This window comes from Notolepis coatsorum, assembly GCF_963971535.1.
Source record: "Notolepis coatsorum genome assembly, chromosome: 17".
NCBI classification, from domain to species: Eukaryota; Metazoa; Chordata; class Actinopteri; order Aulopiformes; family Paralepididae; genus Notolepis; species Notolepis coatsorum.
Genome location: NC_140181.1, coordinates 85,036,229 through 85,051,435, shown reverse-complemented (window position 1 = coordinate 85,051,435; position 15,207 = coordinate 85,036,229). Strand labels below are relative to the sequence as shown.

At 46.1% G+C, this 15,207-nt stretch overlaps 1 protein-coding gene across 1 annotated transcript in view; it reads right to left on the bottom strand.

Moving 5' to 3' along the window:
* The window catches only part of LOC311243652 (dedicator of cytokinesis protein 3-like), a gene marked incomplete at both ends in the record, with an annotated part of 140,568 nt that overhangs the window by 20,267 nt on the left and 105,094 nt on the right, over positions 1–15,207 (bottom strand). The window contains one exon of the mRNA XM_084332960.1: positions 1,916–2,002. Within this exon, the coding sequence (XP_084189086.1) occupies positions 1,916–2,002 (87 nt within the window). The remainder of the gene's footprint in view (positions 1–1,915; positions 2,003–15,207) is intronic.

Below are 15,207 nucleotides of genomic sequence, written 5' to 3'. Positions count from 1 at the left end.
TTTAGTGTACTGGTAATTGTAACATTTGATATGCTTGAGTGAGGCCGATGGCAAGAGAGGACGCATAGAAATCCCCCATCCCCCATCCCCCATCTCCCATCCTAATAGAGGATATTATGTCAGTATAACGTTATATCAGCTGGCTGATAATAAAGAACAGAGAGAATAAGGCTTGATTCACCCCCTAGTCTGATCTGTAATGTATCTATTGCGTGGTTTGTTGATGTTTACAGCGCTGGCGAGGGAGTATTGCAATCACTCCTGTGGACCTGAATTCTCAAATATTTCTCAAATCTGTCAACGACTCAAAGTATTTTATTTGAATTAATTTCCATCCAGAAATGCTCACGCCAAGATTGTGTTAGCCAGGCAATGTTGTGTTTAAGTATTAAGAATGTTTGTTATTTGGCCAAACAAGATGGCTGGTCTAAAGTAGGGGAACTTGCATTAGGGGCAGTACTTGCATTAGGGGCAGAACTTGCAGTAGGGGCAGAACTTGCATTAGGGGCAGAACTTGCAGTAGGGGCAGAACTTGCATTAGGGGCAGAACTTGCAGTAGGGGAAGAACACACAGTCTCCGGAGGGGGAGGGAATCCATATGAGACTATTCACGACTGTAGAAGTAGAACTAGATGTGGTGCATGGTCAATGCCATGGTTCATAAACAGAGAAGTTCCAGTGGTTCTGTGAGTGAGTGAGTGAGTGAGCAAGTGAGTCAGACAACAGTTCCAAAGTTAAGGTGAATTCTAGTGAGGTGTCTTGCTTCATGGCAGGAATGAAATACAGCCATATCCTAATAAAAGATTTCCATGGTGGGTGTATAGCCTCGTCTGCTCATACGGGTCTAGGCATCTCTCTGAGTTCCCTTCTCGTTGTTTTTAGTATGACTCACCGCACGAAAAATGTCCCAGAGAGGGATGATAATATTTTGAATATATCACTGGAGAAGGGAATCATCCTACAGGACCTTAAAATAGCTAAGATCATCCCTATTTATAAAGATGATGTTCCAGCCGTCTTCAACCATTACAGACCTATATCCATCCCGCCTGCCAAAATACTCGAAAAGCTTGTCTATAAAAGATTAATTTAACATCTCAACAAGCACAATATTATTTACACTCACCAGTACGGGTTTAGAAAGAAACATTCAACATATATGCCAATCACACATCTAATTAATGAAACATACAAAGCTAAAGACAGAAAGGAAAACACTATAGGTATTCAGACAGGCTGTCGAAAATTGTATTTGCAGATGACACAAGTGTATTCTATTCACATAAAGATCCTGATATCATCATTTCATTTTTAGCTACTGTTTATGTTGTATATAGTCCTGTATTGTGTGTGTACATTGTGTCCTATGTGACTTTATGTTTATAGTGTCCTATATGTTACTTTATGTTTATATTAGATATTTTTATATACACTGTGGGAAGGGGGGGACGTAATTAAATGTTTCTGTATGTCCTGACATTATGGGAAGTGACAATAAAGTTGACTTTGACTTTGATTAGGGTCTTAAATGAAGAACTTAACTATCAATTTGGTTTAAATGCAACAAATACAAATGTTATATTGTGTCTATATTTTAGCTTATTGGAGAATGCCACATGAATGAATGAATGAATGAATGAATGAATGGATGAATGAATGAATGAATGAATGAATGAATGAATGAATGAATGAATGAATGAATGAATGAATGAATGAATGAATGAATGAATGAATGAATGAATGAATGGGCAATTAGGCAATTCTCCTTCACATTTCTTTGTGGATTATATTGTATTATATGTAATTGTTTTTATATGTGTAAATAAACAAAAGAAAGAAGTGTGTGTGTGTGTGTTGGGGGGGGGGTTCCAATGCTGATACCCACAATATAGTGTGAAAATCACTTGTAACTCACCCGTATCCAGCTGAGGCTCTGGTAGTCATATAAAGTTTCGTACTGGAAAGCCAGCTCCCGGCAAAGTGAAATTCCATATTCCCAACACTGTGAAAATAACAAGAGATGACGGTCTGAACATATGGAAGAAATCGACACAGTTTACAATAGCCTGTCTGCAAGAGACAACTGAGCTCACCATGCGATATGACTGGGGAGCGTTTCAAGACTTTAGAGAACAGCCGATATTACAGCTTCATTACAGATGGAAATTATTTATCAATAGAATAGAATAGAAATACTTTATTCATCCTGAGGGAAATTTGGCCAAGTGCTTATATGTCTAATGCTTTACCAGGGGAGAGAATTACTCAAGAATTTGTTACTGGGACAGGTATCTGGGACAGGCATCTGTGGAAGATGGTCATCTCAGTTCAGCTCCTTTAACCTTTTCAGGTAACTTTATAAACATCTGCATTTCACTAAATTATATGACAAGTGTCCAGTCATGAAACAAAACACCCCAGCTGGTTCTGAAACCTTTTCTCTACAGTTGTAGAAGTTGTAACTTGTATGTAATGTAAGAAATGGTTTCCTGAAGTGTCAGAGCAATGACTTCTAGATATATTAGGCATCAACTGCCCCTAGTAGCTGCTAAGCTCTTTATGCACAGAGTCATTTTGTCACATTTATTTTACTGTGCTACAAGTTGGTCCCAGGCAGGCGTGACTATCGTTAGCCTCATACGATAATTGCCTAAGTCATATTTCAAGATTTTTGGAAAAGAAGAAAAAACTAATTTTCCAGCAAATGTGTACGTTTTTAATTTATATTTTGAAAATAAGTTTCACAAGGTGTATCAACAAGTTTTCAAAAATACAAAAACACAACAACCATTGCGTAACAAAATAAGGTGACTTTTAAACAAAATATGTTTTTTCCTCGTACATACATACTGTACATTTCATACACTAAGGCAGTTGTTATACTTGCCTAAGTCATGCGATCGCCATGTCTGTGTATGTAACGTTAAAATGCACACGAGTGAGTTAGGCAGATGTGGATTTTTTAAAGTAACAAGCGTTCTGATTGGCTGAGAACATAGGCAGCAGTGTGAGGAGATTACAGTTAGGCAGAAATCTCAATTTGGCCCACAAATTACTTAGGCAATTATCGTATGAGGCTAACGCTATGCTAAAACCATTAAACAATCTTTACAAACAATCTGTGAAAATTATTGATAAAAAACCAAGGAGTTATCATCATTGTACCATCATTGTACCGTTGTTCAAAAGTATAATTTATTGACCATTGACACATTTCTTTGTTTTGCAGCCTAATGTACAAATCACTATATGACCTTGTGCCACCATCACTTAAACTATGTGTGTCATTCTGCAGGGATAACGTCAGAGAGACCAGAGCATCATTCTGCAGGGATAACGTTAGAGAGACCAGAGCATCATTCTGCAGGGATAACGTTAGAGAGACCAGAGCATCATTCTGCAGGGATAACGTTAGAGAGACCAGAGCATCATTCTGCAGGGATAACGTTAGAGAGACCAGAGCATCATTCTGCAGGGATAACGTTAGAGAGACCAGAGCATCATTCTGCAGCGATAACGTTAGAGAGACCAGAGCATCATTCTGCAGAGATAACGTCAGAGAGACCAGAGCATCATTCTGCAGAGATAACGTCAGAGAGACCAGAGCATCATTCTGCAGGGATAATGTTAGAGAGACCAGAGCCTCATTCTGCAGGGATAATGTTAGAGAGACCAGAGCATCATTCTGCAGGGATAACGTCAGAGAGACCAGAGCATCATCCTGCAGGTATAATGATAAGAGACCAGAGCATCATTCTGCAGGGATAATGTTAGAGACCAGAGCATCATTCTGCAGGGATAATGATAGAGACCAGAGCATCATTCTGCAGGGATAATGTTAGAGACCAGAGCATTATTCTGCAGGGATAATGATAGAGTTGATAGGTTGAAAAAACCCTCAGCGCGGAACTAGGCAAAATCTGCATATGGCTAGCTGATAACAAACTATCATTACACCTGGGCAAAACAGAGTCCATTCTCTTCGGTTCAAATAACAAACTCAGCAAGACCGACGGCTTCTCAGTTGCAGTGGGTGACAATATTGTCACAAGGAAAGACGAAATTACCTACCTGGGTTCCATCCTAGAGGCAAATCTTTCCTGTGACAAAATGGCATCCAATGTAATAAAAAAAGTTAACCAACGAACTAGATTCTTGTACCGGATCTCCTCTCTGGTAAACAAGAATACCCTGAAGACTCTGGCAGGAGCACTCATTCAAGGGTACTACGACTATGCGTGCACCTCATGGTACCAAAGCACCTCAAAGACCAGAGCATCATTCTGCAGGGATAATGTTAGAGACCAGAGCATCATTCTGCAGGGATAATGTTAGAGACCAGAGCATCATTCTGCAGGGATAATGATAGAGACCAGAGCATCATTCTGCAGAGATAACATCAGAGAGACCAGAGCATCATTCTGCATGGATAACGTCAGAGAGACCAGAGCATCATTCTGCAGGGATAATGTTAGAGACCTCTGGACAATACACTAATTAGAAAATGTAACGTTTGGCCTGAAGGTGGAGCTAGAGGAAAGGTCACAGGATTTGAATGAAAGCTATTCCTTATATTAATGCAAAAATTCTGCAGTGGTCGGAGTAAATCCATAAAATACGATAATCATGCCGTATCTATATTTTCCCACACCCCTAGTAGACATACAGACGTAACAGGATGACCTGCATCAATGCAGAGAATGTCCAATCAAGCTCTTCTGAGCAATCCTTAATTGTCCAGATATCTACGTAAATGTTAATTGTCGTGTGTAAACTATGGGTAGAGCAGAGAGATCTATGGATTGAGGTGGTTACTTATTTGCTCCATTTTGTAAAATGGGCCAGGGATTACAAACTGAGATAACACACAGAACGAAAGAGGGAACCATTTACTAGAGGTTGTAGCCCTTCCCACAGACCAGAGACTGGTCACCTGATTTCATTTAGCTGCCAAATTACAATGGGGAGGAGCTTCAGGCTCTGTATTTACAGTAGCTGCTGTAGTACAGATGGGGAGGAGCTTCAGGCTCTGTATTTACAGTAGCTGCTGTAGTACAGATGGGGAGGAGCTTCAGGCTCTGTATTTACAGTAGCTGCTGTAGTACAGATGGGGAGGAGCTTCAGGCTCTGTATTTACAGTAGCTGCTGTAGTACAGATGGGGAGGAGCTTCAGGCTCTGTATTTACAGTAGCTGCTGTAGTACAGATGGGGAGGAGCTTCAGGCTCTGTATTTACAGTAGCTGCTGTAGTACAGATGGCCAAGTGCTGAGATCAGACACACGCAACAGCTAGGAGTATCTGGGACAGAATGGAAAGATAAACACCGAAAGCGAATAGAGATCATAGTAGCACTAGCTACCTACAACATGGAACTTGTAAGGTAAAATGGATGTTCCACACTTTTGGTCTCTCTCTCTCTCTCTCTCTCTCTCTCTCTCTCTCTCTCTCTCTCTCTCTCTCTCTCTCTCTCTCTCTCTCTCTCTCTCTCTCTCTCTCTCTCTCATGAGGATACATGATGATACATGAGGATTACATGAGGATTACATGAGGATTACATGAGGATACATGAGGATTACATGAGGATACATGAGGATAGATGAGAATTACATGAGGATTACATGAGGATACATGAGGAATCGGATAGATGAGGATTACATGATGATTACATGAGGATACATGAGGATTACATGAGGATACATGAGGATAGATGAGGATACATGAGGCTACATGAGGATAGATGAGAATTACATGAGGATTACATGAGGATACATGAGGAATCGGATAGATGAGGATTACATGATGATTACATGAGGATACATGAGGATTACATGAGGATACATGAGGATAGATGAGGATACATGAGGATACATGAGGATTACATGAGGATACATGAGGATACATGAGGATACATGAGGATTACATGAGGATTACATGAGGATATATGAGGATAGATGAGGATACATGAGGATACATGAGGATAGATGAGGATTACATGAGGATTACATTTCATTTCAACCTTTATTTAAAATCGTAAGCATCTGAGGTTTCCCTCATTTACAGAAACGACGATTGTACAGTACATAATAAAAACAATATTCACAGAAATGTAAACACCAGAGTAAATTTTTTAAAAACGTTTAAAAATAATTTTAAAATATCAACTAAAACAGTTACAGGTAGTCACACAATGGTCTGAAATCATACATTTAAACATTCCAAGGGAAGGGAGAACCTCCAATTTTAGCGTGAGTTGAAGGACATTCCATGAGTTAGAGGCATCAAAGGAAAAGGCTGACTTCCCTAGCTCAGAACAAATCTGAGGAACCCTAAGAACCATCCAGTCATTCGATCCAGTTGAATAGGTTCCAATATTCCAATCTAACAGTGAGGAGATATAAACAGGTTGTTTACCAATAAGGGCTTTAAAAATAAATAAATACCAGTGTTTGTTGCGCCTTTCTGCAAGAGAAGGCCAACCCACCATATCATACAGGACACAATGGTGAGTATCATATCTGTCACATGAGGATTACATGAGGATTACATGAGGATACATGAGGATACATGAAGATTACATGAGGATACATGAAGATTACATGGGGATACATGAAAATATGATGCCATGATTTCCATTTCCATTTATTTGATTAGGTCAACTGTCTACTTACAAGGAAAAAATATATACTATCATGACCAAACCATTATAATTTATTTTGGTCTATAGCCTGTTTTGGCATTCACTCACTGTTTTCTTTCTGTATTACACCAGGCAACTTAAATGTCACTCAGTCATCAATAATCAGTCATCAATAATCACACAGATCAATCTGTCAGCTGTTTGACTTGTTTAGTTTTAGTTCATTGAAATCCTGTTTCTTTCTTTCATTCTTTATTAATTTTCTAGAACTCAGGAAAGATGAATTGCATCGGCAAATGTACGACTGAGGACCAAGACAATTATGTGACACAGAAAGAAAACAGCAAAAAGATAGACAAACAGCTTCAGAAGGACTTCAAAGAGTATCTAGCCAGCCCCCAAATAATATTGACGGGGGATCTCAACGCTGGCAGGAGTACAATAGCAAGACAGATCAGGTTATTGCATGGGAACGATTTCACCACAGATGAGAGGATACGGGTGATTAAAGATATCAGAAACAACAAAAAAGAAGCTAAAGAAACTATTGTGTCTGAAATGAGACTCACACCTGCATGCCGGCTAGCCTGCCTTGAAAACCAATCCCGACTGGAATACGTCCAGAACCAACGACACCGGCGGGATTTTGATTTTCCATTGGAGTTCTATGAACACGTCAAGATTCTATGGCAAGATGAAGGGGTCAGGGCTTGCTTTCAAAGGTCCAACGAGTACCATCTGACAGACTGTGCACAATATTTCTTAGACAAGATAGACACAGTGAAGCAGTCTGACTTCACACCCTCTGACCAGGACCTGCTGAGATGTAAAGTACAGCACGGGAGACAGCGCTCGTCTGAGATCAGATTTCAAGTCAACAAATACAATAAATACAATTTTTGTCCGTTCACTGAGAAACGGCTGAGAGGAATGCAACGGTCGAGATCTACGTGGTCGACATCAGCATCTGCAACGTTCAAAGCTACATGGGTTGTAAGATCAACCTACTGCAGCAGGCCCTTAGCACCTTCAAGTGCTACTGGAACCTGACCTATCTGAACCGGACGCGACAGTCCATGGTCCTCTTCCTGAATAAACAGGACTTGCTTGCAGAGAGGGTTTGGTCAGGGAGATATGAACTCGACAAGTATTTCCCGGAGTTTGCACACTACACTACACCAGATGACGAAACTTCAGAGTAAGGGGAAGATCCTCGTGTCACAAGGGCAAAGTACTTCATACGGGACAAGTTTCTGAAGATCTGTGCGGTTTCTGAAGACAGCAAGCACTGCTGTTCTGTATCGTAATCGCTCCGCTCGGCATCACTACTGCACTGTACCTCGCTCGTGCACGCGCACTGAATAAAAATTCCACAAATGTACATCCCAACATTCGTCTGACCACACCCCTATCAGCTTACCTACATAAGCAGGGGTGGGGCCACATACTCGCCTCCTTCTTCGCTTTCACCACAAGGAAGTGCCTTCGGTAGATCCCCACTTGACGAGGTTGGTAGTAGGAGAAAGTTGGAAAACAAGGTACATTGACATCATATCTTTATTTTCTCTCTCACTATTTTCGAGAAAATACGGCGATATTGTCTTCGTACTGGAGTGTGCACCGCAGAAATTCCCCCGCCATAGAGTACATCACTGTGCGCGTCTCTGTTGGTAGGACTTCCGTGAGCTGTTCGGGTCCATATGATGGATCTGTTTCGGGGAGTGGTCAGGGCTCCTCCTCACGAAGCTCCTATTCGGGCCTTCTGTGAGTTAGGACTCTCCTTCCATGTGAGGGAGCCTCCTCAGAGTGCAGAGCCTCCTCCTCAGATTGTCAAGGTGAGTAGAACTTCAAAAAGGAGTCCTGCTCTATTGTGTGTGTATTCGATTCAATTCGATTATTGAGTGTATTGGTTCAGTGCCTCCTCCTCGGAGAGCCCCAATCCAAATATTACATAGCTCAAATGTTGCAATATATTCTTTTCAATCTATACAGCTCGCGTGGGAAGTCTCTCTGGGGATTTCCGTCTCCTCCCTATGGGAGGGTGGTGGGATGTAAAAATGTAAACGATTTTTACCCTCAGCCTGAGTCACGAGGGATTCATGTCAGTCTGTGTTCTTTCTTTTTTGGGATAAAAAGAGGAAGGTACATGAAGCACGATGGCTCCGTGTCGTTCTCCCAGGCGACTTGGAGGAACAATGTTTGGTGTCTTGATAGACTATCCATTGATGTGTTTGGGTCTCGACGCATACATAGTGCTGGCTCGGTGTGTTTCTGTTCAGGGTCACACAGGGGCTAAGTGCACCTTGGTTGCTTGTTAAAACAGCGTTTTTATAGGGCAACTGGGATGGAGTTTTGTCTCTTCCGAGCGCTAGTTTACTAGGTTGTCTCGATGAATTCTCGTTCATATCTGGGGGATGTTAACGGAATAGATCAGAACATAGGTAGAGGGGTCTCACGCCCTTGGGGTGGGTCAATGAGCACGGTCTAAATGAGGACCGTCTGGGTGGCGCCCTCTTTTCATGTTTTAGATCGACACGCATACCTACCCCCTCTCCTGGAGTGGGCAGGTCGGCGTGGTTAGGACACGGGACTGGCCTGGTCACGCTGGTTCAGGTCAGTTAACCCGTTGTCCGCCAGGGATGCAGATCTGCTGTTCTGGTACCCTGAGGGACTTGTGCTTTTTTCGGGGGGGAAAATGCCAGGTCGGTCCGGGTGTCACAGGGTTAGGCGCTATGGAGACCCTTGTTGGGTGCATATTGTACTCTGCACTACCATAATGGCTTACGGCCGTGCCAACCTGTACACGCCCGATCTCGTCAGATCTCGGCCGCTACGCAAGTTCGGTCCTGGTTAGTACTTGGTTGGGAGACCGCCTGGGAATACCAAGTGCGGTGTGCTTAGGGCTGGTTCTCCATTCTTTTCGCTCCTCTCTCATGCGTGGCGAAGAGGGGCCTGTTTGGGTGGTCTTGGACCTCCTCTGGTAACCCTGTGCTTCCCGTGCCGCCGGGCCCGGTCCGAAGTAATGTTCGTCGACCCGTAGGCCTGGAATAACCCTTTTTTGAAAACTGAAACACTTGTACTGCGGTATAGCCAGTGTGTACCCGCAGGTGTGTTTTGGAGTTTTTTCTTGAGGGTTATAGGAACAACCACCGCATTGGGTAACGACAAGGTGGTTGATTCCCTGGTGTGTTGGAGCAGTGTCAACTCCCGGGTTACCCGGTTGAGGGTGCCCCTGCACGTTCATGACGTCTGCCAATCATGTCAGCCTTCTCTGCCTCAACCCCTCTGGGTGGGTTTTTTTTAAATGGAGGCTTGGTCATGCAACAACGCCAGCATACGCCCCTTCCGCCGGGGAGGCTGTTCTCAGCTAACTCCTTTGGTGCCTGTCTCGTCCGCAGTGCTCCAGGCTCAGGTTACAGCCTGTTGCCTGGTTTTCCCCGGTGCGCTGCCTGCTTCCGTTGGTTAACCTTTTTTGTGTGCTTACGGCCATGCTGACTGCCTGTTCTGCAGGGTCAGTGTGCCAGGCGGTGTGCTATTGGGGGGAAAGGGCCCGCTCTTGGAGGGGCCTTATCCGAATACGCTGGCGATGTGGGGGGCGGTGTCACTAAGTGACCGCCTGGTGGGGTCTTGATGCCTGGCGTCATTGACCTCTCCGGGCCCCCGTTTTCCAGGGGATCCAGTCCCTTCAGTGGGTCTGGGTCTTCCTTCGCGCTCCGCTGCTACGGCCTTGCCACGGGGTTGGGTTTGCTCTTGACCCCGTGATTTCTGGGGGCAGTAACGAGGTTGTTCCCTCCGTTCGTTCCCGGGTGGCATGCAGGTTGTGCGTGTGTGTAGTCGTGGGGTCAGGCGCCACGGTCTGCTCACCCTGTGCGTTGAGTTGCTTGAGTGCCTCTTCGCACGGTCGGGTCCGTCGCCCTCCCGGGAACCTCCAATAGGGGGGGTGCCCTCCATTAGGGGGGGTCGGGGGGGCTCGGTCCTCCCTGATCTGATGGTTGTGGGGGGCCTCAGCGGGGTGTATTTGTCGGCCGATGGCTCTCGCTCGGCCTCCCTTGTGCAGTAGTGATGCCGAGCGGAGCCATTACGATACAGAACGATAGGTTATGACTATAACCAAGTTCTGTTAGTAATGGTGACGCTCGGCATCAGACGCCGCTGCTGCCCTTGATCTCACCTTGTGGTGAAAGCTTTGGAAGGAGGCGAGTATGTGGCCCCACCCCTGCTTATGTAGGTAAGCTGATAGGGGTGTGGTCAGACGAATGTTGGGATGTAAAGGTACATTTGTGGAATTTTTATTCAGTGCGCGTGCACGAGCGAGGTACAGTGCAGTAGTGATGCAGAGCGTCACCATTACTAACAGAACTTGGTTATAGTCATAACGTTAGGTTATGACTATAACCAAGTTCTGTTAACACTAGTGAACGCTCAGCGTCTCATGCATATATCTCGCTTCAGCATATATACACTGAATAAATTTCAAAATGTACCTTTAAATGCCAGCATTCATCTGGCCACACCCCCATCCGCTTACCTATATAAGCAGGGGTGGTGCCACACACTCATCTCCTTCCCAACAAATTTCACCACAATGAAAAATCAAGGGCCGCAGCGGCGTCTAGACGCTGAGCGTTCACTAGTGTTAACAGAACTTGGTTATAGTCATAACCTAACGTTCTGTATCACACTAGCTCACGCTCAGCGTCTCATGCATAATAGGAGCTGAGCGGGAGCTAGAAGCTCGACAAATGTACCCTGCTGAGGCCCCCCACAACCATCAGATCAGGGAGGACCGAGCCCCCCCGACCCCCCCTAATGGAGGGCACCCCCCCTATTGAGGGCTTCACAGGAGGGCGACGGACCCGACCGTGCGAAGAGGCACTCAAGCAACTCAACGCACAGGGTGAGCAGACCGTGGCTTGACCCCACGACTACACACACACGCACAACCCGCATGCCACCCGGGAACGAACGGAGGGAAAAACCTTGTTACTGCCCCCAGAATCACGGGGTCAAGGGTAAACCCAACCCTGTGGCAAGGCCGTAGCAGCGGAGCGCGAAGGAAGACCCAGACCCACCAAAGGGACTGGACCCCCTGGAACGGGGGCCCGGAGAAGTCCATGATGCCAGCATCAAGACCCCACCAGGTGGGCACTTAGTGACCCCGCCCCCCACATCGCCAGCGTATTCGAACAAAGGCCCCTCAGCCGAGCGGGCCCTGTCCCCCCAATAGTACACCGCCTGGCACACTGACCCTGCAGAACAGGCAGTCAGCATGGCCGTAAGCACACAAAAAAGGTTAACCAACGGAAGCAGGCAGCGCACCGGGGAAAAACCAGGCAACAGGCTATTAACCCTAGCCTGGAGACTGCGGACGAGACAGGCGCCAGAGGGGACAGCTGAACACAGCCGCCCCGGCGGAAGGGGCGTAAGCTGGCGGTGTTGCATGACCAAGCCTCCATTTAAAGAAAAACCCCACCCAGAGGGGTTGAGGCAGAGAAGGCTGACACGATTGGCAGACGTCATGAACGTGCAGGGGCACCCTCAAACGGTGAACCCGGGAGTTGACACTGCTCCAACACACCAGGGAATCAACCACCTTGGTGTTACCCAATGCGGTGGTTGTTCCTATAACCCCTCAAGAAAAAACTCCAAAACACACCTGCGGGTATACACCGGCTATACCGCAGTACAAGTGTTTCAGTTTTTCAAAAAAGGGTTAACCCAGGCCTACGGGTCGACGAAACATTACTTCGGACCGGGCCCGGCGATACGGGAAGCACAGGGTCACCAGAGGAGGTCAAAGACCACCCCAACAGGCCCCTCTTCGCCATGCGTGAGAGAGGAGCGAAAAAGAATGGAGAACCAACCCCAAGCACACCGTACTTGGTATTCCCAGGCGGTCTCCCAACCAAGTACTAACCAGGACCAACCTGTGTAGCGGCCGAGATCTGACGAGATCGAGCGTGTACAGGTTGGCATGGCCGTAAGCCATTACGACAGTGCTGAGTAAAAAACGTACCCAACCAGGGTCTCCATAGTGCTTAACCCTGTGACACCCGGACCAACCTGGCATTTTTCCCCCTGAAAAAAGCCCAAGTCCCTCAGGGTACCAGAACAGCAGATCTGCATCCCCGGCGGACAACGGGTTCAACTGATCCGGACCAGCGTGACCAGAACCAGTCCCGTGCCCTAACCACGCCGACATGCCTACTCCAAGAGAAAGGGCAGATATGCGTGTTGATCTTAAACATGAAAAGAAGGCGCCACCCAGACGTTCGGGCGAACCGTGCCCGGTGGCCCACCCCCAGGGCGTGAGACCCCTCTACATATGTTCAGATCCATTCCGTCATCATCCCCCAGACATGAACGAGAATCCGTCGATAACAAAAACCAGGTAGTTGGATTTGGTCGTCGGAAGAGGAAAAACCTCCATCCCAGTTGCTTTATAAAAACGCCGTTTTAACCTCAAGCAACCAAGGCGTGCCAGTCAGTCGCCTGTTTACAGAACACCCCGAGCTAGCACTATACGTGCGTCGGGACACACCCACATCAATGAACAGGCTATTTAGACCTGTCATTGAATCCCCAAGGCGCCATGGGGAACGACAAGAGGGGTGTGACACTTCCTAACTCCAACTCTTTTTAGTAGAAAAGAAGGAAGCACCAACAGTATGTATCCCAGTCTACACAGCCGGGGGTAAAATGTTTTCACATTTTTACATCCCACCACCCTCCCATAGGAAGGAGACGGGAATCCCCAGAGAGACTTCCCACGCGAGCTGTACAGATTGAAAAGAATATATTGCACCTTGAGCCATGTAAAAAATTGGATTTAGGGCTCTCCGGGGAGGAGGCACTGAACCCATACACACTCAATAATCGAATTGAATCGAATACATACACAATAGAGTAGGACTCCTTCTAGAGGGTCCACTCACCTTGACAATCTGAGGAGGAGGCTCTGTACTCTGAAGGAGGCTCCCTCACATGGAAGAAGGAGTCCCAACTCACAGAAGGCCCGAATAGGAGCTTGGTGAGGAGGAGCCCTGACCACCCCCCGAAACAGATCCATCACATGGACCTGAACAGCACACGGAAGTCCTACCAACAGAGACGCGCACGGTGACGTACTCTATGGCGGGGGAATTTCTGCGGTGCACACGCCCAATATTCCAGGCCGTGTGACCAGGAAACTCCCTCCCCCCCCCCCCCCCCCCTCACCCTGTAACGTGCCGAACCGCAACGTGACAGGAACCTTGAAGGACAGGTGGGTTTACCCCTGACCAACAGAAAAAAGGGGAAGGAAAGGTTACCAGTTCACCCCTTTACGACCCCACACCCATGATACGATGTAATGACAAAAAGAGAATATGACACAGTCATAGTCAGCTCTATGAAGCATCTGACAGCTTCACACAGCGCATGAGCTAACCTGCTATCTGATTTTTACTGAGGAAAAAAACACAGAATAGAGAGGGCTCTTCAAGAGCCCCGGTACCAAACTTACACATGTGCTTCTGTGGCCAGTCCAACCCAGTTGTAGGTCACATGACACACACAACCCATCATCACCTACAAAAAATGGCAAAAACACTCTACAGAGGAACGCCGTTTTTCATAATGAGAGAATACATAATTCTCGATTAGTATCGGCCACAGGCCTTGCTAAGCACCCACGAAAGCGACCAAACAATCTTTTCTTTTAGGAAAATAAAGTTTCTCCAGCAGTTTTAGCACAACCTCAGCAATCAAGCTAAGGGTTACATCGCATCCCTACCACACAGAGACACAATGTAGTGCAACAACATGTCTGATAGGAGGATGAAGAAGTCCCCAGGGAACCGGGGGGAAACACAATCCTCCTACTTTACCCTTAATACGGCCAGTTAAAACAGGAAAACCTGTTAATATGTGAACACACTGTTCATTGTCATTACAGGCTGAGAAAAGAACATTCTTTACTCATTTGTCACTAAGCATAGCTTTATAGGTTAGTTAACCCCCTTAGTTGTGAGTACACGGTACATATAAACACACATGATGTTTCTCAACACAACAAACCAGATCATTTTCACATCTGAAACAACAACCCGATTTGCACGGAGAAGCTAAATACCTAGTGACAAGACAATTCACACACAACTCGCATCGTATCCTAAATGTAGTGCAGTAACACTCGTTTTGGAAAACATCGTTATTTACAAAACATTTAGAAGGGAAAGCCAGAAGAAGTGTACAAGGTCTGGTCAGACCTGGCCTACCCGGAGCGTAGATCAACGAAGTGCAGTCTCAAGACACCGTAGAAAACACAGCCGTCCTGTGTTGTTCGATCTGGGCAGCGTCGCCGCTCCAACCCGTCGCTACGGTCCCCTTTGTTGACGCAGGCTTTGCCGTCCTGGCCCAGGGCAGGTTCGACGAACATCCTCTGTCAAAGATGACGTCGTAGTCAAGAGTGTTTAAAACATGTTATAATCAAAGCACGTTCAACAGAGTAGCATTAAGCTAACGGCCGCTCCAACCGTCGGTCGCTACTGCCCCTGCCCGCGAGACGCCGAGCGAACGGCGCACGCGAC